We start from the raw sequence: 22971 nt of genomic DNA on the forward strand, positions 1-22971 counted from the left end.
TTGAGTTGATAAAGTTTTGTGCAGATGTTTAACACTATGACAGATACCTGGTAGTAAGCATACTGAGCGCTTGTATACGTGTTATTTTAAGCAGTTTACATTAATTCATTTAACCTTTTGAAATGGATGCTGTCACATTGACAGGAGGCATAGAGGTTAAGAAACTTGCTTAAGGCCTCAGCTGACAAAACCCAGGTTCAGACGTGTGCAGTTTGACTCCATATTTTTAAAAGATTTTGGTTGCTTGTCTGTGGAATCTTAAAGAGTGTGTTTTCATGATTCATAGATATCCTACTTTTGAAAAAGTATTATCTGTTGGCCCAGATGATTTAATGTTCATTTGACAAATAGGTTTGGGACACCTATATGTCTGTTGTAGTGCTAGGTGCTGAAGGGATGCAGAGAAAAATAAGATGTCTTATTAAGATGTCCCTTATCTTAGAAGTTGCAGTTTAATAAGGGATTCAGATATATGTACAAAGAATTATAACACAAGCTAGAAAAATATGCTGCGTATGAAAAGTACATTCAAACTTCTCAGGTAGTGCAGAGAAAGCAGAGACTGTTTTTATCTACTCCAGAGGAAGAAACTAGATCTCTAGTTGTAGAGACTAGGGATGGCTTTGAGGGCAGGTAACAGTTCATTCTTGGTTTAAGGAAAGGAAAATTATCAAACTGTTAAACATTTATGGTGTGGATTGTGTTCCTTAAGTCAAATTACTTTATGAAATTCCATGATTAGTTTGTAGACGTTTTACTTGTAAACCATGTTTTCCAAAGGAGTCAATTTGTTTTTTAAGGGTAAATTTGTTCATTATTTTGAATACTAAGGCCTTTGACATGCAGGTGAGTTTAGCATGAAGTAGTTTAGCAGTAACAAATTCAGTACATTTATAGGTGTTCTGTTTCTTCACAATAATATATATGAAGCCACTTCAAAAAATAGAATGTGTTTTAAGCCTACTTACATACACAGTGCTTTTAGGTGTTACAGGGTATGCAGTGTATTTGGTATAATCCATAAAGGGGTCTAAGACATTAAGAAAACCAGGAAATAAATATCACAAGATGATTTTGTATGATAAGAAGTATCACCAGTGAGTGTTAGGTTAGCTTTTATTTATTTATTTATTTTTTAAACATTATTTATTTGGTTGCTTTCGGTCTTAGTTGCACCATGTAGGCTTAGTTGTCCTGAGGCATGTGGAATCTTAGTTCCCCAACTAGGGTTTGAACCTGCATCCCCTGCGTTGCAAGGTGCTCTTAACCACTGGACCACTGGGGAAGTCCCTAGCTTTTAAATTAATGGTTTCAAAAGTAAATCCTTATGGTATTCAGAGAAATCACTGTGGTATAGAAGGAAGATGAATTTGAATTAGTTCTTTAAAAATGGTTGAAAATAATTGTATTTAGCTCTAATTTTCCCTATAGTGCTTTCAGATATAAAAATGTTTATGATAGAAGCTTTGGAATTGTATAAGGACTTTTTCCTTCCTTTCATTTCATAAAGAAACTATATAGGGTAGGCTGAAAATGAATTAACCTTTTGAGATTCATTATTCTTCTGGTATAAAATGAGAGTGACGCTTCCAATCAGTTTTTAGGTTTGTTGCTGTAAGATATTTTGATACTATAGAGAAGATGTTTCCCAGAGATTGCTTGCTTGTTAAAGTGGCACAATATTTCAGTCTGGTTATATGCCCCATTTCATTTCTCTTATCTTCTGGCCTGGGTAGAATTGCTTTTAAATTTCTCACAGTGCCTCAGCTCACACAGATTGCTCTTTTTACCCCCCAAATTCCTGTAGCATGTGTAAGCTGAACCACATCGTCTCACACTGAGTATGATAATGTTGTACAGTTTTCCCCACCTATGAGTTAGGCAGGGGTAGGTGACAGTATCTTCATCTTACATACCGGAAACTGCCTTAGAAAGGGCAGATAATAAGTTTAGACTTGAGCTCAACTAGGCTTCCTCAGCCCAGACTCCGAAAATCTCCTGGGTTCCGTCTAGAGTATTGTATGCTTACCTTGCTTATTTTGTTGTCCACTTGTTTCCTGCATGTGGATCTTGTATGTTCTTTTTTAAGGATGAGAAATTGCCTTGAGCTACATAGCCCGTTTCCTGCATGATTTAGGGAGTCGTTAGCATCTTTCTTTCTTTTTGATACCCCCTTCACCAATCACTATACAATGAATGTTTAAAAAACACTATTTTGGCCTTGAATTAAGTTTATTTCAAAATTGAACAGTTGAAGAGTTTACTGTTTCAAAATTTAGCATTTCTTCTAAGTGTAACATAAATTCTTTGTAAACAGGCCTCCCCCCGCCCCGATATGAAGCTTTTTTTCTCATTATGACAATAAACATATTAAGTAGTATTTTCGTACAAAGATGATGCATATGAAGTATAAATATTATAGGAAATATTCATAAGCATAATGAAAGAAATAAAAATTGCCCATACTTCTGCAACTGCAGGAACTCAGATGCTAGCGGCATCTAATACTCTTTTGGTTCTTTTTCTTTGCATAGATGATTTATCTATACGTGAATTTTTTCTTTCATAAACAGTCTTTAAATCTTTAAAGTCATAGTCTTTTAATCTCCTGTAGCCTTTAACAAATAAAAGTGTTTCAATCTAGGAGTTTCAAGGCAGCTTGATACTACAGGCACATTTTGTGTGCACTTCCCCTCTAAAGTCTAGGAATCCTTATTACTGGTATCTCCAGTTCTCAAATACTTGTAAAGTATTTGACTATAGCATTTGTTTTTTAAATCCTGTTAAGAGATTTTGACGTTTCAAAAGCTTTCAAACAGGAAGCATGTCTCCCAGCGAAGATTATTCAGCACTATTTGAAAAATGAAAAGTGAAAGTGAGAGTAAGATAGGGAGATTTAGCTTTTTTCTGAAGCTACGGACTGAATATAGAGTTTTCTTCCTTGGGCACTAATTTCTATCTGAGTATTTATTTATCTGTTTAATCTGAATGTGTCTGGTTCAGCTAGATAAGATTAGAGTATTGGGATTTTTGAGGTATTTTTAAATAGCTTAGTGCAATATTTGTTAGGATTTTTGCTTTGGCACTCATTGTAACTTTCTCTTTGCTTTGTAAATGGAGTTGGTTTACTTTTTTAGGTGATTTATAGTCTTAGTTGATTTTTTGTTCTTCCTTGAGATGGTTTCTTAATTGCAGCATTGATTCTTTTCATATATGCTTTTGTTTATATAATAATTTACATTCATATTTCTAAAGACATTTCAGGGTTTTGGAATCTTGAGCCTAAAGACAATGGCCACTGGCTTGATTCCTTCAGTTTCTTCAGTTGTTGTTCATTGCATTTCAAGTGCCTTAATGTTTTTATGTGTATTTTCAGTTACCAACTTTTACATATATTCTCCACCTGAAATTGATGTTAATAAAATATGCAAATGAATTTAACCTGGCGAGTGAAAGAAAGTAATTGATACAGTTGCCCATCAAAGTCTCATAAAAGTTATTCATAAAATTCAATATGGTAATTGATAAACCTGTTTGTAGTTGCCATGTAATAAGAATAATTTTCTGCTAAGGTAATTTCTAACACTGTGTGCTTTTTCTTTGAGCAGATCATGACAAGATGTTTAAGATGAGTGAAAAAATCTTACTCCTGTGTGTTGGAGAGGCTGGAGACACTGTACAGTTTGCAGAATATATTCAGAAAAATGTGCAGCTCTATAAGATGCGAAATGGTGGGTAATACTTAGAATGTGGCTCTGGTGGTTTTGTCTTTAAAGTGTACTGAAAGAGAATATTCTATACTGGCAGTTCTATACATGTGCTCTTATTTTTATTTGAGTCTTACTATTTTTAAAGCCTTAGTTAGATCTTCCTTCTGGTCCTAAGGATTTTCTACAAAAATCCCAGAGCAGAAAAGAGAACTATTACAACACTGATACATGGGGGATAAAAATAACCCCACCTTGAAAAATGAGCATGATGATATAAGATTTTTAAGTGTTAGAGAATGTGACTTGAGCTACAGTATGTACGAAATCTCAGAACTAAAAGACCTAAGTTAAACTTGGTTATACTGTTTTTTTATGTGACAAATCACTTAGCCTCTCTGGACCTTTACTTTCCTTATCGCTAAAATGGCATTATTGGGAATTCCCTGGCAGTCAGGTGGTTGGGATTCTGTACTTCATTGTAGAGGGGATTGGTTCGATCCCTTGTTGGGGAACTAAGATCCCACAAGCTGTGCAGCGTAGTCAAAAAACAAATAAATGGTATTGTTATAATTATATTAATGAATAGTATGTATGAAAATGCTTTGTAAACTTTAGACTCTGTATAATTATAGGAGATTTACTGTGTCATAAAAGACTTCTGCCTTGCCTCTCTGGTAGGTTCTTGTCTAGGGAGATAATTAGAATTTTTGTGAGATATTTTGTGAACTCTCTGGGGCTAATAAACTCTTATCCACTGGGAAAGCCTTCCTGTGAAATAGTACTAGCCACTAGCCCTTTGATCCAGGGAAGTTTATAGTGATGCTTCAGCAGAAAAGAACCTTCCTTCCAGTTACTTACTTCACAGTGTAATAATACTGTTATACATAGAACTAGTATAAATTAAGGAGCTTAATTTTAATATAATTGTATGTGTAAAATGGCTGGGTATGATCCATTTGTATAGTTTTTTAGGTGGTAAGCTTAGCATCATGCATTCAGTTCTATAAATGTTTTTGAGGGCCTCATCCACGTTAAGCCTTCTGCCTAGTATCACAGAGAATTCAAAGATGAATAAGGCTCAGTTCCTGCTGTTAAGAAACCTAAAGTATGTAGTATTTAGGTTTAAGCAAGTTTAGAATCCTTTTTTTTAAACTTTTTATTTCCTAATGGGATATAACCAATTAACAATATTGTGATAGTTTCAGGTGCAACAGTGAAGGGCTTCAGCAATACATGTACATGTATCTTTTCTCCCCCAAATTCCCCTCCTATTCAGGCTGCCACATAACACTGAGCAGAGTGCCATGTGTAAAATACTTTAATAATTATTTTTAATGACTACTTGTTGTCTACATGGCCTCCATGAAGGATCCCAGTATTTCTGAAGTACAGTTGATAGAGCAATACTTCCCTGTCCTGGCCCAGGAGAGGGCGGAGTGATAAACAAGTTTCTGTTACATAACTCTCAGGGTCTAAAGTCAATGCATAAAACACAAATTGTATATGGTTAAAATTGCCCTTAAAACTCCTTAAGTTACCTATTGAATGTATTTTGTGTATGTAACCCTACACAATAGAGCTTGTGCATTTAAAATTCAGTCATTTCAGTTCAGTAGCTCAGTCGTGTCTGACTCTTTGCGACCCTATGGACTGCAGCACGCCAGGCCTCTCTGTCCACCAACTCCCGGAGTTTACTCAAACTCATGTCAGTTGAGTCGGTGATGCCATCCAGCCATCTCTTCCTCCGTCGTTCCCTTCTCCTCCTGCCCTCAATCCCTCCCAGCATCAGGGTCTTTTCAAATGAGTCATCTCTTCACATCAGGTGGCCAAAGTATTGGAGTCTCAGCTTCAGCATCAGTCCTTCCAGTGAACACCCAGGACTGATCTCCTTTAGGATGGACTGGTTGGATCTCCTTCAGTCCAAGGGGCTCAATAACTGAGCCAAAATAAGGGAAAGAAAGAAAATCTATATGCACATGGTCAGGCATCAGACTTTTCTGCCTTTTAAGATAATTGTGAAATCCTTAGCACTGTTTCGAGAGTTAGATAGAGAACTGACAAGTATTCCTGCTTGTTCAGAGTTGTTTTCATTATAGTTTAACATGAACTAATAGACTTCTAAGGATGAAATTCAGTAATACATGTGAAAGCACCTAGTGTAAGCTCTGAAACATAATAGCTGTTCAATAAATGTTTGTTAGAATTTTAATCCACATCTTACCTGATGTGACGCTGGTATTGTGAGTGTTGTAGGAAATAATCACATGCAATCTTTCCAAACTGGCATTTTCTTGTGGGTCTGCTGAGTTGGGGTCATTCTTGTGATTTTTGACACTAGCCCCATTTTATGCTGGAGTGTTAATGTCCAGAGTGTGTTACTAAGGCACATCTGATGCCATTACTCTGGGGTGTACTTTGCTTGGCATTACAAATTTATTTAGAGGTTTTATGCTGGAGAGCCTCTGTTTTTAAAATGTTACAGATAGCGGTAGAACCAATTTTTTCCCTGTGGCTTGTGCTTTTGAAAATCATATTACGCTTCTTAATAAAATTACTTTAAAAAAAGAAAACCTTATAAAGTATGGCTGAGGCTATTCTAATTTCCAGCCTCTCTTTCCCAGTATCTTTTTAAAATAAACTAAAAACATTATCATCTCAAGACCTCTTTCTTTTATATATATATATATAAAACATCTGTATATATGTGTACCTCTTTCCTTCTACAGAGGAAACCACAGTCTGTTGCTGAATGAATAGCTTAATCAGGAGGATGAATTCAGTCTCACTGTAGAATAGTTACCTTGGTTCTGTTTTATGCCCAGTAATCACTGCCGGTACTAACTAGCTATTTCCCAACTGTTGACAAAGGCTACCCACTCCAGTAGTCTTTCCCTTCTCCAGGGGATCTTCCCAACCCAGGGATCAAACCCAGGTCTCCCACATTGCAGTATTCTGGCCTGGAGAATTCCAAGGACTGTATAGTCCAGGGGGTCGCAAAGAATCGACTGAGCAACTTTCACTTTCATTTTTCAACTGTTGACAACAAGTATGTTATCTCTTGTACCAGGTTATGAACTGTCTCCCACGGCAGCAGCTAATTTCACTCGCCGAAACCTGGCTGACTATCTTCGGAGTCGGGTAAGCAATACAGCAAGCAGCCTTAGGAACAGAGAAATCTATGCTTCTTTTCTATTGCTGTTACACACGAGTAGTATTTTTGCCCTTATTTGGCCTTCTTGAGCCCTTCCTATTGCTACTTGTTATTCTTCAGTCTTGTGGGATTTGTTTTTTCTTTCTGCATAGTTGCTAATTAAAGCCCAGAGGGTGAACATACAGTTGCAGAGAATTTGGAGGGGGCACACCAACAGGAAGGTCTGGCAGTGGCCTTTTAATTTTCAGTGTTTTCACAGCAAACCATGTTTCTTAATTCCTGTGGTTGGATTATGTGGTGGTGGAGATGAAACCTTAAAATACTATTATATTCAAATTTTATTTTGAGAGTAACGGTGTCTTTCTGTGACTTCTTCTTGCCAGTGCACACAGAACTATTCCTCTTCACTTAGTCTGGCCTTATTGTTACCTTAGAACTGTCTTTGTTCCATTGACAGCATGTTAACAGATGCAACATCTTAAAGATTCAATGAAAACAGAAAGGGGGAAAAGAGGATTGAATGTATTAAAGATTGTGTAGGATGTGCCAAGAAAGTTTATGATTGCTAAAGGTGTCTATTATTCCCTTCCCACAGGGACTGAGTAAGTAGAGCTCTGCCATGTGACTTTACCCCTGTGCCTGTTTACTCATCTATGAAATCGTGATAACTTCCTAAACCCCACAGGAGTGCTAGGATAATGAGTGCTTGTAAATCAGAATATTTAACATTCATATGACTTTTGCCCAAAGCGTTTTGCTTAATAATTTAATCTACTCACTAGTCTGCTGAGATATATAGTAGTTAATTCTCTATCACTGATAGGAATGAAAAGCATAAAGTGGCAAAGAGTTTAGCTCCAGGTCACACAGCAAGTTAGGCAAAAGCTACACTAATGGTACCATAATTACTTGCCTATTCTACCTTGACAGCTACTTGGTTTTTCAGTAGTGTTTCTAGAACATAATTTTTTTCTTTAATCTGTACTTATTTAAGCTGTTTTATGACAAATCAAAACAAGTACAGGTTTTGATTTGTTACTTATAGATTTTAAAGCAGTTTATTTTCTAGTGTCTAATACTGAATTGAGAACTTCTCAGTAAATAGAATCTCTCTTTGCTAGCTTCGACCAAGGAGTTTGTGCAATATGAAAAATTGTGAAGTTTGAATAGAAGTTAAAAACAGGATGAATTGGGTATAAATTGGGGATAAATTTGTATACATCGTTTTAATCTGGGTGAAAGATCAGTGGCCTTTCTTATTTACTCTTCCCCAAGAGAGGTAAATGGATCAGAGACAACCTTTCCTGCTTCTTAGAAGTTCCTGTGGTATTCAGTAGAGAGTATACTGTGGCTTGCTGTGTAAAATATCCTTCTGACTTGCCAGGCAGAATTGGAATAAGAATTCCAGCTTTGGGCACAATAAACACTTTGTCTTAAATGCTACAGACATTAAGTGAGTTAAGCTCCTTTTAGAATTGAGATAAGAGTGGCAGTGTGCTTTATGCAAATATAGTGAATCCAGTTAATCTCCTAGCAGAAATGTTTGATGTCTTAACAAATAAATATCCCTTGTAGACAGTGACATGGGGCTGTAGTAAACATTGGCTGCCTCTGCCTTGCGCTTCTAGATCCAGTCCCTGCTCTGCCACCTTCTAATCAAATGAGATTGTTCTAAAATACTAATTCATATTTCAGGCATTTTTTTATAAGGAGAAAGGTGATGGTGGTTTTTCAGTCTTCCCAATAAGTACAAAATCACTAGATTTGGCATTTTTATATAGTCACACCATTTGGCACATGATACTTATTTGAGTCAGCCAGTTACCATGCATAATTTCATGTCTGTAGCTCAAATTGTTTGATCTCCAGTTTGCTATGTGCTGTGTTGTTTGCCAATCTTATATAAATTGGTTCTTTAAGATACAGACAGTTTAGTTTGTTGGTTAAACACAGTATCTGGAATTACACTACCTGGGTTTAAATCTTTGCCCACTGACTTGCTAGTTGTGTCTTTGAACAAATTCGTAGCTTAATTTCCCTACTTATAAAATAATGGTACCTAATTCATGGAGTTATTATGAAGATTAAATGAGGAATTAAACCAACATCCATCATATATTATGTGCTCAGCTTTTTTCTAGATTGACATAGTCCAGCATGGTAGCTACTAGTCATATATGGGTATTTAAATTTAAAATAATTAAAATTATGTATCAATAGATGAATGGATTAAAAAGATGTGGGGTGTGTACACACACACACACACACACACACACAGAGTGGAATATTACTCAGCCATAAAAAAGAATGGAATCCTGCAATTTGCAACAATGTGGATGGACCTAGAGCATACTATGCTTAATGAAAAAAGTCAAAGACAAATACTCTGTTACCATTTGTATGTGAAATCTAAAAAACAGAATAAATGTATATAGCAAAACAGAAGCAGATTTACAGATACAGAGAACAAACTATTGCTTACCAGTGAGGATAGGAAAGAGGAGAGGCAAGATAGGGGCATGGGATTAAGAAGTACAGACTACTCTGTATAAAATAAATAAGCAACAAGAATATGTTGTAAAACAGGGAAATGTAGCTATTTTATAACTTTAAATGAAGTATAATGTATAAAAATATTGAATCCCTATACTAGACACCTGAAACTGATAAAATATTGTAAATCAACTGTGTTTTAATAAAAAAACTTACTTCAATTTTATTTAAAATTCAGTTCCTACGTGAGAGTCTCTTGAACATTGAAAGAGAAATAAACTTTTGTTTCTTTAAAGAAAAGACTTTGGTTCCTCAGTCACATTAGTCACATTTTAAGTGCTCAATGGCCACTTGTGGCTAATGGCTATCATATTGGAAATTATAGATATAAAGTTTGAAAACTAGTGTAATTGAATCATTCCTGATACAGGAGGTATAGCACCAGCTCTCCCATGAGCTAGATGAAAAACCTTGGGAGAAAGAACATATGGGTACTTTTTATAGTTTCTTTCAGCTCCCAGAGAGCATGATTTAAAGATCTAATGTCAAATACTACAAAACTATAGTAATGAAAACAAGGTGATATTGGCACAAAAACAGACTTACAGGTCACTGGAATGGAAGAGAGAGCCCAGAAATAAACCACATACTTGCGGTCAGTTAATTTACAACAAAAGAAGTGAGAATATCCAATGAAGAAAAGACAATCTTTAGCAAGTGATACTGGAAAAGCTGGACAGTTAAATGTAAATCAGTGAAATTAGAACACTTTCTCACACCACGTACAAAAATAAACTCAAAATGGCTAGAGACCCAAATATGCAACATGACACCATAAAACTCCTATAAGAGAATATATGCAAAACATTCTTTGATATAAATTATGGCAATGTTTTCTTAGATCAGTCTCCTAAGGCAAAAGAAATAAAAGCAAAAATGAAGAAATAGAACCTAATCAAAATAAAAGCTTTTGCACAGTGAAGGAAACCATCAGCAAAATAAAAGGCAACCTACGGAATGGGAGAAAATATTTGCAAATGGTGTTACTGACAAGGGGTTAATATCCAAAATATATTAACAGCTCATAAAATTCAGTATCAAAAAAAATTTTTTAAAGTGGGAAGAAGATTTAAATACACATTTCTCCAGAGAAGATAGATAGGTGACCAACGGACACATGAAAAGATGCTCAACATCATTCAGTTCAGTTCAGTTCAGTTGCTCAGTCGTGTCTGACTCTTCGCGACCCCATGAATAGCAGTACGCCAGGCCTCCCTGTCCATCACCAACTCCCAGAGTTCACTCAGACTCACGTCCATCGAGTCAGTGATGCCATCCAGCCATCTCATCCTCGGTCCTCCCCTTCTCCTCCTGCCCCCAATCCCTCCCAGCATCAGAGTCTTTTCCAATGAGTCAACATCATTAATTATTAGAAAGTGAAAGTCTCTCAGTCATGTCTGACTCTTTGTGACCTCATGGACTATATAGTCTGTGGAATTCTCCAGGCAAGAATACTGGAGTGGGTAGCCATTCCCTTCTCTAAGGGATCTTCCCGACCCAGGGATCAAACCCAGATCTCCCACATTGCAGGCAGATTGTTTACCAGCTGAGCCATGAGGGAAGCCCAAGAATACTGGAGTGGGTAGTCTTTCCCTTCTCCAGCGAGTCTTCTGACCCAGGAATCAAATGGGGGTCTCCTGCATTGCAGGTGGATTCTTTTCATTATTAGAGAAATGAGAAAGGCAAATCAAAACTGCATTGAGGTATCACCTCACACCAGTCAGAATGGTTATTATCAAAAAGTCTAAAAACAATAGGGATTTCCCTGACGGTCCAGTGTTAGGGCTGTATGCTCCCAGTGCAGGGGGCACAGGTTTGATTCCCCTTGGGGAGCTAAGATCCCACGTGCTGCATAGAACCGTCAAAAAATAAAAATAAAAAGTCTACAAATAATAAATGATGGAGAACATTGGAGAAAAAGGAGATCTTGTACATATTGGTGGGGATGCAAATTGGTGCAGCTACTATGGAAAACAGTATCCCTAAAAAATTAAAAGTTGCCGTATGATCCAGCAACCCCACTCCTGAGTATACAGCCAGAAAAGACAAAAGCTCTAATTCGAAAAGATACATGTACTCCAGTGTTCGTAGTAGCACTATTTACAACAGCCAAGACGTGGAAACAGCCCAAGTACCCATCAACAGATGACTGGTTTAAAAAGATGTGGTATGTATACACAGTGGAATATTACTCAACCGTAAAAGAGAATGAAATAATGCCATTTGCAGCAACAAGGATGGACATAGAGAATATCCCATTAAGTGAAATAAGTCAGGTAGAGAAAGACAAATATTTTATTGTGTCACTTATATGTGGAATCTAAAACATAATACAAATGAATCTATATACAAAACAGAAACGGACTCACAGACATCGAAAACAAACATATGGTTGCCAAAGGAGAAAGGGAGGAGTAGGGGTTAAATTAGAAGTATGGGATGAACAGAAACAGACTACATAGAATAGATAAGAAACAAGGGTTTTGGAAGAAAAGCTATGAAAAGCCTAGACAGAGTATTCAAAAGCAGAGACATCACTTTGCTGACAAAGGTCTGTATAGTCAAAACTATGATTTTTTCCAGTAGTTATGTATGGATGTGAGAATTGGACCATAAAGAAGGTAGAGTGCCAAAGATTGATGCTTTTGATCTGTGGTGTTGGAGTACAAGGAGATCAAAGCAGTCAATCCTAAAGAAATCAATCCTGAATATTCACTGGAAGGACTGATACTGAAGCTGAAGCTCCTGTACTTTGGCCACCTGATGTGAAGCATTGGCTCATTGGAAAAGACCCTGATGCTGGGTAAAACTGGGGGCAGGAGAAGAGGGAGGCGACAGAAGATGAGATAGTTGAATGGCATCACCAACTCAATGGACATGAATCAGAGCAAACTCTGGGAGATAGTGAAGGATAGTGAAGCCTGGCATTCTGTAGTCCATGGGGTCGTAAAGAGTTGGACACAACTTAGTGAACTGAACAACAGCAAACTATATTCAATGTCTTAAAATAACCTGTAATGGAAAATAGTCTGAAAAAGTAAATGTATGTAACTGAAGTCACTTTGCTGTACACCTGAAAAAAGCACAAGATTGTAAATTAAAACTATACATCAGTTTAAAAAAAAATCTGACATCAAGACCATAACTAGGACTTCCCTGATGGTCCAGTGGTTAAGAATCCGCCTGCCAGTGCAGCGGACATGGATATGATTCCTGGTCCGAGAAGATCTCACATGTCGGGCAACTAAGCCCATATACCACAGTTACTAAGCCCACACTCTGTAGCCTAAGAGCTGCAACTGTTGAGCCCACGTGCCACAACTCGTGAAGCCTGTGTGCCCCAGAGGCCGTGTTCCACAAGAGAAGCCCCTGCACCACAGTTAGAGAGTAGCCCTCACTCACTATAACTCGAGAAAGCCTGACTGCAGCAACCAAGACCCAGTGCAGCCAAAAATAAATTCATTTTTTAAAACGACCATAGCTAGACTTGAATTTATTTTTTTTTTTAAGTGAAAGGGAAAGAATATATAGGAAAGAATTTCAGGTATCAATCATTTCTAAAAGTGACCTGTCTCAGCACTCTGGCCTGAATTTGAGTGTGTTCAGTCTGGTTAATGGTAGGCAGGTATTGTACGCTCCTGTCCTAGAAAAACCCTGTTGCCTTGAGCCTTCTATTCAAAGGACAATATTGTCCTCTTGCCTTTGGTGGCTGACACAAAGACATCATCTGTTTATTGGTATTGGTGAGGTCATGTGATCTTGTGAACAGATGGCCCAGGTAAAACCTTGGCTTTGCAGGTCTTGTCCCCTAAACACAACCAACCATTTGTTACTTGTGATTAAAATATCACTAACAAGGGTAATTTCACAAGCTTTTTGGCAAATGTGGTTAGCAGGATGTGACATGACACAGCACTGCTTTCTTCCTGCACGTGCCTTCTCCCTTGAGGCCTCATCTCCCTGCTCGCCCATCTCACCCATGCCCAGGCTTGCCTTCTAGCTCACCTGCTCCAGATGGGCGACACAGTGGGAGGACGCTGGCAAAGGCAGATGTGTTTATTTTCCGGAGACAAAATGTTGTGTTGCTGCAGATGGCAGTGCCTTGGAGCAAATGGCAGCCTTTGACACTGCTGCCACGCAGCCTGGGCATCTTGACAGACAGAGCTGGCTCACTCTTGGTGATGGGGAAATTGAAGAAGAAAAAAAAAAACCAAGACGTTCCTCTTGGAACTCATGGAGTTCAGTGCAGTCAATGGTTTTTAAGACCTGGAGAGCTATTTTCTTCCCTGCCAGACCTCAGTTAGCTAGTCAGCTAGCTGGATTTTCACTATGGGCCAAGAGTTATATCTGTTAATTACTTTTATCTACTAGCCTTAATAGAACATAGAGTAAAAACTTAAATGGCTACATACAGATGGACATTCAATGGTATTGCAAAACGTGCATTTCAAGTCACATCTCACTGGAATCTCTCAGGGTTGGAAGTGACTCATGTCTGACCCATTGGAGATACCACCATTCTGTTTTTAGTGGTCTTTTTGATTATCCAAAGGCCTAGGGACAGATGTGCCCTGAAGTTCAAATGCCTTAATTAATATGACAACACTTTGTGCTTATAGTGTTTTTCTGCCAAGAAGAATAAGAATTCTGACAGCTGCCCTTTTAAGCAGTTTATTTATACAGTCATTAGGGCTTGACTCAGTCCATTAAGGAGACAAAGACTTGGATGTTGAATCATTGCGCCCACTAGTTTCCTAGGAAAAAAATGACTTAAGAACATCCTTCTCTGAAAGTTGCTAGCTTTATCGGGAAACCTTTTTTCTTTTTCTTTTTCTTTTTTTTTGAAATATGTGCTGTTTTTCCCAGTCCTGGCGCTGACAGAGTTAGGAGTTTGCAGGTGTAAAGTCCTCCCCCCTCGCCTTCCCCATCTCTCTCCAGGGGGTTGTATGTGAGAAGGTGTTGCTTTCTCGCTCAGAGAGCATATATGTGCAACCCTGTTGTATGCCTGCTGTGAGCATAGAGAACCCCTATTCTCCGCTGAGTGGAATGAGCCTGTTGGGTGGCTGGGATTGTGTAACCTCATAATGCCAACTTTTCACTTAGAGCATCTTTCCTGTCCACAATGGGGGTGAAGCAGTATAAGTAATTTGCCTTAAATTTGTGTTGTTTTGAAACTTTTATCTTGAAAATTATGTGGTTTCCTGTTAGGATTTGGTTTAAACCATAAGCAGTAGAATACTGTTTTACTAAGCAGCAAAGTGTTTACCATTAGAAATACAGATTTACCCCACCTTTTAAGATTGCTTTAAACCAGTGCCTTGGCCTGTGTGGGCATGCCCTCACACATATTCACAGATACAAATACACATGTACCCTGGCATCTTAGTGCTTCTCTTTACCTGCCATGGACCAGGATCATGCAGAGATACGAATTTAGGGGCTGATCCCCACAGGGGGATACAAAGCCTTTGGAGGGAGAAATAGTTGACTGTTCTATTTCTTGACTTTGGTTGTAGTTGAATGTATGTTCACTTTATTCACTAAACCATATGTGTATATTTTATGCACTTTTATGTGAGTGTATTATTTCACCAAAAAAGTTTAATAGCATAAAAAGGAAGAGTAAAGGGTAAAAAGGAAGAGTAAAGGGTTAGGAAAGCATAACACATTTTTTTAAAAGCTAAAAATGGAAAAAAAGTCTCAGACTTACCATTACTTTTGAGTGTAGGCAATAAAGCAGATAGCATGAAGTAGATAGGAAAGAAAAAGGGAAGGGAGAGGAAGTAATCTGAATCTATATTAACTGAAATACTTGGCCAGAATTTCACATTTCCTTTTCTGATGCCTCCTAATTTGTACAGTATAATATAGCTAAGAAGTTCCATAGGTGCTGCTAGCCATCCATTCAACAAATCTATAGCCTGCACTGTCCTTGGGAGCTGAAGAAATGTGCAAAGCTCAGGATGTGCCTTCAGATGGGGTGGTGGAGAAATAAATAGCTATACTGCAGAATGACAGGTACCACAATAGCCTTACAGGTAGTTGCTCTGTAAACTGAGCCTAACTTGATTGTTGAAGGACCAGCTGTCATTAGGCTAAGATGAAGCAGAAAGGAACACTGAAAGTGCAGACCTAGAGGAGTGTGAGAGAGGGTTAGGTTGGTGGTGGTGGTGGTTTAGTTGCTAAGTCATGTCTGACTCTTGTGACCCCTTGGGCTGTAGCCTGCCAGGCTCCCCCAGCCATGGGGTTCTCCAGACAAGAAAATGGGAGTGGGTTGCCATTTCCTTTGGCACAGTCATTGTCTGATGATGTTTGGGGCAGGCACAAATAGTTTTCTTGAGCCTCCTACTCCTCATTTTTTACAAGTTTTAACTAGTGGGGTACTGGATACGAATTAGGACTCTTCTGATGGAAAAACAAATAGAAATACATAACTTCATATAGTTTTTACTCTAAACACGATATATACAAAATCTGTAATCTAAAGTAGTTTGTTAAATATGGCTCAGTTTTAGGGGAATGGTAAAAGATTGAAACTAGAGAGTTAGTCCATGTCATGAAGACTGATAAAAAAAAAAAGCTCTTGTGCTAAAAGCAGTGGGCCTTTCTGGAAGCTTGTTGGCTAAGAGGAGGTTAGCATGATCAGATGAGGTTTCGTTAGACCATTGGCCACTCTTTGGTAGATCATTTGGGGAAAGTAGACGGCAGCAGTGGCTCAGTGGTAGAGGATCCACCTGCAGTGCAGGAGACTCAGGAGATGCAGGTTTGATCCCTGGGTTGGGAAGACCTCCTGGAGGATGAAATAGCCACCCACTTAGGGTTGTTATACTCAGGCAAGTATTCTTGCCTGAAAAATCCCATGGACAGAGGAGCCTGGCAGGCTAGAGTTAGATATGACTGAGCACAGCACACAGCACAGAAGGAAGCCCGAAGACTAATGAGGAGCTTTCATGTCCATTGTGCTGGGCCTAGGCTGCTATTGGGGAGCACTGTGTTCTAGTTCAAGGGCTTCTTAATAGTCTTTTTCCCCAGGATTTTCTAGTTGCTGTGGGCATCTGAAAACATACAATTCTGTGTAGCCCTAAGTAGTTTTTTTTTTCCAGCGACTTACTTATTAATTCAGGGAGATGAATTAGGACACATGCTCAACATTCAAAGATACTCATGGGTGGGAGTTCCCTGGTGGCCTAGTGGTTAGGATCCTGGGCTTTCACTACCACACACCAGGTTCAGTCCCTGGTTGGGAACTGATACACCACAGCTGAGCAGTGTAGCAAAACAAAACAACAACCCCAAGCAAAGATATTCATGGGCACGTTCACCGTATGCAACTTAATATATATCTGCCTTGCGGTGTACAGAGTGTGACTTTGGCCCTCGAATTTTTTGGGAACCAATGAAGGTATACGGAGTCTTATATTGGGTTGACTAAAAAGTTCGTTTGGGTGTTTCTGTAAGCTATTATCGAAAAACCCAAACAACCTTTTTGTCCAACCCATAATTTTCCTTGGAAACTGCCAGCTCATGAAAAAAACAGTTCAAGTGACCTTGTTGCAGATATGGTGTTGTTAGTTTTACCATTGCACAATCAGCAATTTTATTTTGATGTTATTTGGGAGAAAGCAGTATTTTTGATTAGCAAGTAAAATTAATGTAGAAAACAAATACTGTGTTAACTAGTTGGTATAATAAGGCAGCTGTGCCATGTTACATTTCAACTCATTAAATTTCTGAACTTCTAATTACGATGAGATTACAACTTTAATAGAAGAACCACTCAAACTTGGGGTTAGTGATGGTTTTAGAGAGGTAAAATTTACAGAAATTTCATAATTATTGAATATAATTTTGCTAAAAATTGAAATATACACAGTATTTAATTTTTTGCTTGTAAAATTCAGATTCAGTTGACATTTATTAGGCACCTATTACTTACTGGGCCTTATTCTAGAAACTTTTAACACAGATGAACACTTTTCATTCCTTGCAGCTATCAGGCAAGCAGGACTGTCCCCATATTCAGATGGGGCACTTGAAACTTCAAGGCCAAGTGGACTGTCTTTTGTAACACAACTGTAAAGTGCTAAAGCCACATTTGACCTCGAGTCCTTATTTTTCACAAAAACACGTGCCTAACTTTTGGCATATGTCATTTTAAAAATATCATTTTCCAGGGAAACTCTGTATTTCCCCATATATGTTCGTTACTCACGAGAGCTTCTTTGTGCTCTCATGATGACCTAAGGAGAATATCTCTGCCATGGTGTGTCCTGTAGTAATTGTTTCCTCTGGTGTCTTCCACATGTGAACATAGGAATGTGTGTTTGTGTAAATAAAACCCTCCAATTGGCTGACTCCTTCCATCTTCCCTCATAGCTCAGTCAGTAAAGAATCTGCCTGCAGTGCAGGAGACCTGGGTTCGATTCCTGGAACCGGGAAGATCCCCTGGAGAAGGAAATGGCAACCCACTCCAGTGTTCTTGCCTGGAGAATCCCATGGACAAACCATGGGGTTGCGAAGAGTCGGACACGACTGAGCAGCAGCTAACACTGACACTTTCATTCAGTCTCATGATTTCAGCTGTACGTTATTTTTTCTTTCCAGTTGCTTCTGAACAGCTCAATTTAAGTCTCATTGGGTCTAAATTGAGTTTTTCACATTTGCTCTATCACCTTTCCCTTTTTTGAGCATCCTCTTAACTCCTCTTTCTCTTTCAGCTTCTATTTCACTATTCATTAATTCCTATCTATTCTGCCTTCTAAATATATTTTATATTCCACATGTCTCCCTCCATCCCTACTGCTTGTGCAGTGTTCTAAGACATGAAAAAGGCTTATACTGGCATGGGAATGGGGGTGGTTTTCACTGGTTCCTCCATAGTTTATGTACAGAAACTCTTTTTTTTTTTGGCTCAGCTGCATGGCTTGCAGGATCTCAGTTCCCCAGACAGGGATTGGACCCAGGCCACAGCAATGAAAGCCTGGAATCCTAACCACTAGGCCACCAGGGAACTCCCCTTAAGTTCATATTTCATAGTCTAGGAAGCCAACGGCAGTATCTTTCCAATTCCTGTTATCTCAGTTCCTCTCTGCTTTCTACTGAAACCACCTGCTTCACTAAGTATACATGTCCCATATTCCCCAGTACCCAAGTATTCCCCGTTCCTTTGTGTCCTTACCTTCACAAATGCTGTTTCCTCCAGCTGAAATCTTTGCTACTCCAGTCTGTCTTGTCAGCTCCTTCCAGATCCAGGTTTCTGTCCTCATCACCGAGCATAATGCTTCTCACATAATAAGTGCTCAGTAATACTTATTGAATTTATAATATATTCACATTCCACATGTAAAAGTGAAGTTGGTTAGGGCATTCCCTCCTTTCATAATTATTCTGTGCAGCCTCAGAGAATTCTCTCAGGATTTAGTTGAAGCCTTTTATAAACTCTGTATGGTTTTACTTAAACTGTAGTCACCCCTGTTATTAGAAAGAAGAGACTGATGGTTTTCCTTAAAAGAGATTCTTGTCAAAGAGGATTAAAGTCAAGGTGCAAGTGATTCTGTATTGCTTAGGCGTTACAGATAAGGAGTTCTTCCTCACCTCCAGTACTATCCCCATCCGTAATCTTTTAGAGCTGGGAAAGCTACTTGGTCACAAGAACAGCTGGAAGCTGCTAAAATCTTTTAGATTTTCTAGAAGTGTTTGAAGTAGTGAACATTGCAATTCCAGTATACGTATAAAGTCTTTCTTTAATTAAAGTGGCAAAATTAACATTGAAATTTTAAAGTTATACCACCTAATCTAGCCAAAGCAGATAGCTGATAAAATCTGTTGGTTATTGGAAACAAGCTCCTGATTCAGAGTTCAGAGCACCAGTGTAAGAAAATAACAATGGATCCATTTTATTTATTAACAAAGTTGAAAAACTGAGCATTGGCAAAGCAGTTAAGGTGTTAGCATCTATTTATATTTATTTAGTATATCTTGCATAGTTGTAGACCCTTTAGAGAAGTCATAATGGTCTGACATTAAACCTGTCCTTTTAAAACTTAAAATATTATTGGTCATATAAGAGGTAATACATGAAACAGAGAACAATAGATGCTGGTATGCAAAACAGTACATTCTGAACTTTTTGAGTGTGAAACTGACATTTACATATTGAATCATATTTTCACACTAATTTCCATTTTGTGGAGGCAGCATCGTTTCCTAGAAAAGCACACAAGACTTGAGATTAGAAAGCCTGAATTCTGGTCCTGACTCTAATTAGCTGTATAATTTAGAGTAAGTCACTGTCCCCTCTTTGAACCCGAGTCCCCACATTTATGGGAGGGACGTTGGATAAACTAGATGAGCTCTTAGATCCCTTCTAACTGTAAACTGCACTTTTGTGAAATATTCTTGGTGCCAAAGATGTAATTTTAGGCAGCTTTGACAAGTGACTGGACTAAATGAGATAGCAGGCACTGTTCCCTTCAAAGCCCAGTCTCTGTTTAGAAGCTGCTTTATTGAAACACTGGCATCGTTAGCCAAATGCCTTGTCCCATTGGTGGTTCTGCCTCTCCTACCAAATTACTGGCCCACGAGGAATGGAAGTACACTTCACATGCTGTTAGTTCCAAGGTGTGCCGCACATTGCAAAGGAAACTGCATCGTTCTCCAAGGTACCTCACTTGGAGCGACGTCGTCCTGTTCAATTAGAGGTGGGAAACGCTGGCCTGGCTCCAAAAGAAGACTGTCAGTTCCTCTCCTTTTCTGTGTCCACGCTCGGCAGGATGCTTCCTCACGCCCACCTCTCTCCCCCCTTGCTGTGACTTTGGCTTCCGCCAGATGTCACACCGCTGCTTGTCACCGCGCAGACTCTCGTTGCTGATTTTGTTGTTTCAATGTATTTATCACAACTGTTCTCTTTAGCTGTAAAATTTATGGAATTTCACACTCTTCTTAATCACTACAGTGTTTCTTTTTCATGAGAGAGGGAATATACAAGGAGTTGTATGCACAAGAGTTAGAAGGAAATGCTCCAAGAGTTGGAAGGAAAGTTTGCATGTGTGTGCCATGTATACCTCCCACTTTCAAACGTACAAGGGAATTGAGCTCAGAGGTACAAAGTGAAACTGAACTCAGTTCTGCAGGGCTCACAGGTACTTAGGAAGTCCATTTCAATCCCAAGGAGAGGGACATAAGAGATGTGCTTATTGGCTAATTCCCCTGGCTTTAATTGTATTCCTTTTAGCAACAGAAAACGGTGGGTAATTTTCTTAGCATTCTGTGGTACTTGTTTTTTTGAGCTGCGCTGTGTCACTTGTGGGATCTTAGTATCCTGACCAAGGATTGAACCCAAGTCCTCAGCAGTGAAAGCTTGGAGTCTTAACCACTAGACCACCAGGGAATTCACTGGTACATCTTTGTGATCTTATTATTATCTAGTTAGATCTGTTAATAATGCAATCAAATCCTAAAAGCGGTGGTGGTGATGATGGTGATATAGATCATCTGTGTTATTACTGTGTAACAGCAGTCACTCAGTAGTGTTTGACCATTTGTGACCCCATGGACTGCACCACACCAGGCTTCCCTGTCCTTTGCTGTCTCCCGGAGCTTGCTCAAACTCATGTCTATTGAGTTGGTGATGCCATCCAACCATCTCATCCTCTGTCGTCTCCTTCTCCTTCTGCCTTCAGTCTTTCCCAGCATCAGGGTCTTTTCTAATGAGTCATCACTTCGCATCAGATGGCCAAAGTATTGGAGCATCAGCTTCAGCGTTAGAACTTCAGTGAATATTCAGGCTTGATTTCCTTTAGGATTGACTGGTTTGATCTCTTGCAGTTTAAGGGACTCTCAAGAGTCTTCTCCAGCACCACAGTTCAAAATCATCAATTCTAATGTGTTCAGCCTTTTTTATTGTCCAGCTCTCAAATTTGTACATGACTAATGGAAAAACCATAGCTTTTACAAGACGGGCCTTTGTAGGCAGAGTTATGTCTGCTTTTTTTAATACACTGTCTAGGTTTGTCATTACTTTTATTCCAAGGAGCAAGTGTCTTCATTTCATGGCTATAGTCACCTTCCACAGTGATTTTGGAGCCCAAGAAAATAAAGTCTGTCACCATTTCCGCTGTTTCCTCATCTATTTGCCATGAAGTGATGGGACCAGATGCCATATTCTTAGTTTTTTGAATGTTGAGTTTTAAGCCAACTTTTTCACTCTCCTCTTTCATCTTCGTCAAGAGACTCTTTAATTCCTCTAGTTAAAGCACATTTCATTTGTTTACTTAAACCTTGCCATAACCTTATAATGATACTCTTATTATCCCTATTGTATAGATGAGCAAATCTCAAAATGACTTAAAGATTTCCATTTAAAAAATAAGCTTATATCATGTATTTTTTTAAGGTGGGAAAAGATATCAGTTTATTGGTTTTGTTTTTTTCTTTCCCTGCTTATAAAAAGAGGCAAAGTTTTGGTTGTACTTTATTTTAGAAACTAAAGTTCATTTTGAGTTCCAGGGTGGTTCATTTAAATTTGAGTGTGTCAGTTAGATGCAAATTCATTTTTTAACTTTTAAAAAGTATTTATCTATTTGCTTAGCTGCGTCAGGTCTTAGTTGCAGCACGTGGGATCTTCATTGTGTCATGCTTGGATCTTTCATTGCGGCACATGGCTCAGTAGTTCTGGTGCGTGAGCTTAATTGCTCCACAGTATGTGGGATCTTAGTCCCCTGACCAGGGATCAAACCTGTGTCCCCTCCATTGCAAGGCAGATTCTTAACTGCTGGACCACCAGAGAAATCCTTGAATACAACTTTAAACCTAAACATGTTGGCATTTGCCCTGCAAACTGTTGCTGGTGATCCTTGTGGTCATTGGACAGTGTCTCAGCTAAATGTTTAGATTAATTTATTGGTCACTTGGATGTTTAGGATAGTTAAGAATTATGTGTAATATTTAGTGCTAGCCTTTGCTGTGGAAGGTGCCTAGACATAGAAGATACTGTTCCCTCTGTTGGGGACTTCATAACTTTGCTTATTACTTAGACTTGCTATCTAAATAATTAGAATAGTGGAGGCAACCAAAGACTTAGATTATGTCGTGCACAGGATAAAGATTACCTTGTTAAAGACAGAGGATTCCTGGCAGTTTTATCCTGATTGATTAGTGTTGCCATTTCTTCAGGATAATTGGCAATTCTTCACATGTAATACTGATCATGGGAAAGACGGGAACTGATGAAAAGGTAGACAGAAACTGAGGCTTACCACTCAGAATGGACATATCTGTAAGGGTAGAAATAGTATGAAGGTACTTAATAAGTGGTAATTTGCTCTCTCTCCAAATCTGGATGTAGGGATTGTTGTTTTTGTTTTTTCAGGCTTCCAGAAAAATGTCTCTATTCCTGTATCAATTTCAAGATAGGTTAGGGTGTGTGTACTGTGAAGCAGATATGCTCGAAGTGTCAATGCTTGTGAATGTTTGTGACAATGAATACTATCACCTTAGGGCTCCTGCCAAGAGTCCAGGACGGAGAGAGGAGGAAGCTATCATACATTTCTACCATGT

General features: G+C 38.6%; 1 protein-coding gene across 2 annotated transcripts in view; it reads left to right on the top strand.

The window, feature by feature from the left end:
* PSMB2 (proteasome 20S subunit beta 2) overlaps positions 1-22971 on the top strand; it is a 34210-nt gene that overhangs the window by 831 nt on the left and 10408 nt on the right. For both annotated transcript variants that reach the window (XM_068965647.1, XM_068965648.1), the window contains exons 2-3: positions 3609-3731; positions 6778-6848. In XM_068965647.1, coding sequence (XP_068821748.1) covers positions 3609-3731; positions 6778-6848 — 194 coding nt within the window. The remainder of the gene's footprint in view (positions 1-3608; positions 3732-6777; positions 6849-22971) is intronic.

This window comes from Capricornis sumatraensis, chromosome 2 (assembly GCF_032405125.1).
Source record: "Capricornis sumatraensis isolate serow.1 chromosome 2, serow.2, whole genome shotgun sequence".
Taxonomy (NCBI): Eukaryota; Metazoa; Chordata; class Mammalia; order Artiodactyla; family Bovidae; genus Capricornis; species Capricornis sumatraensis.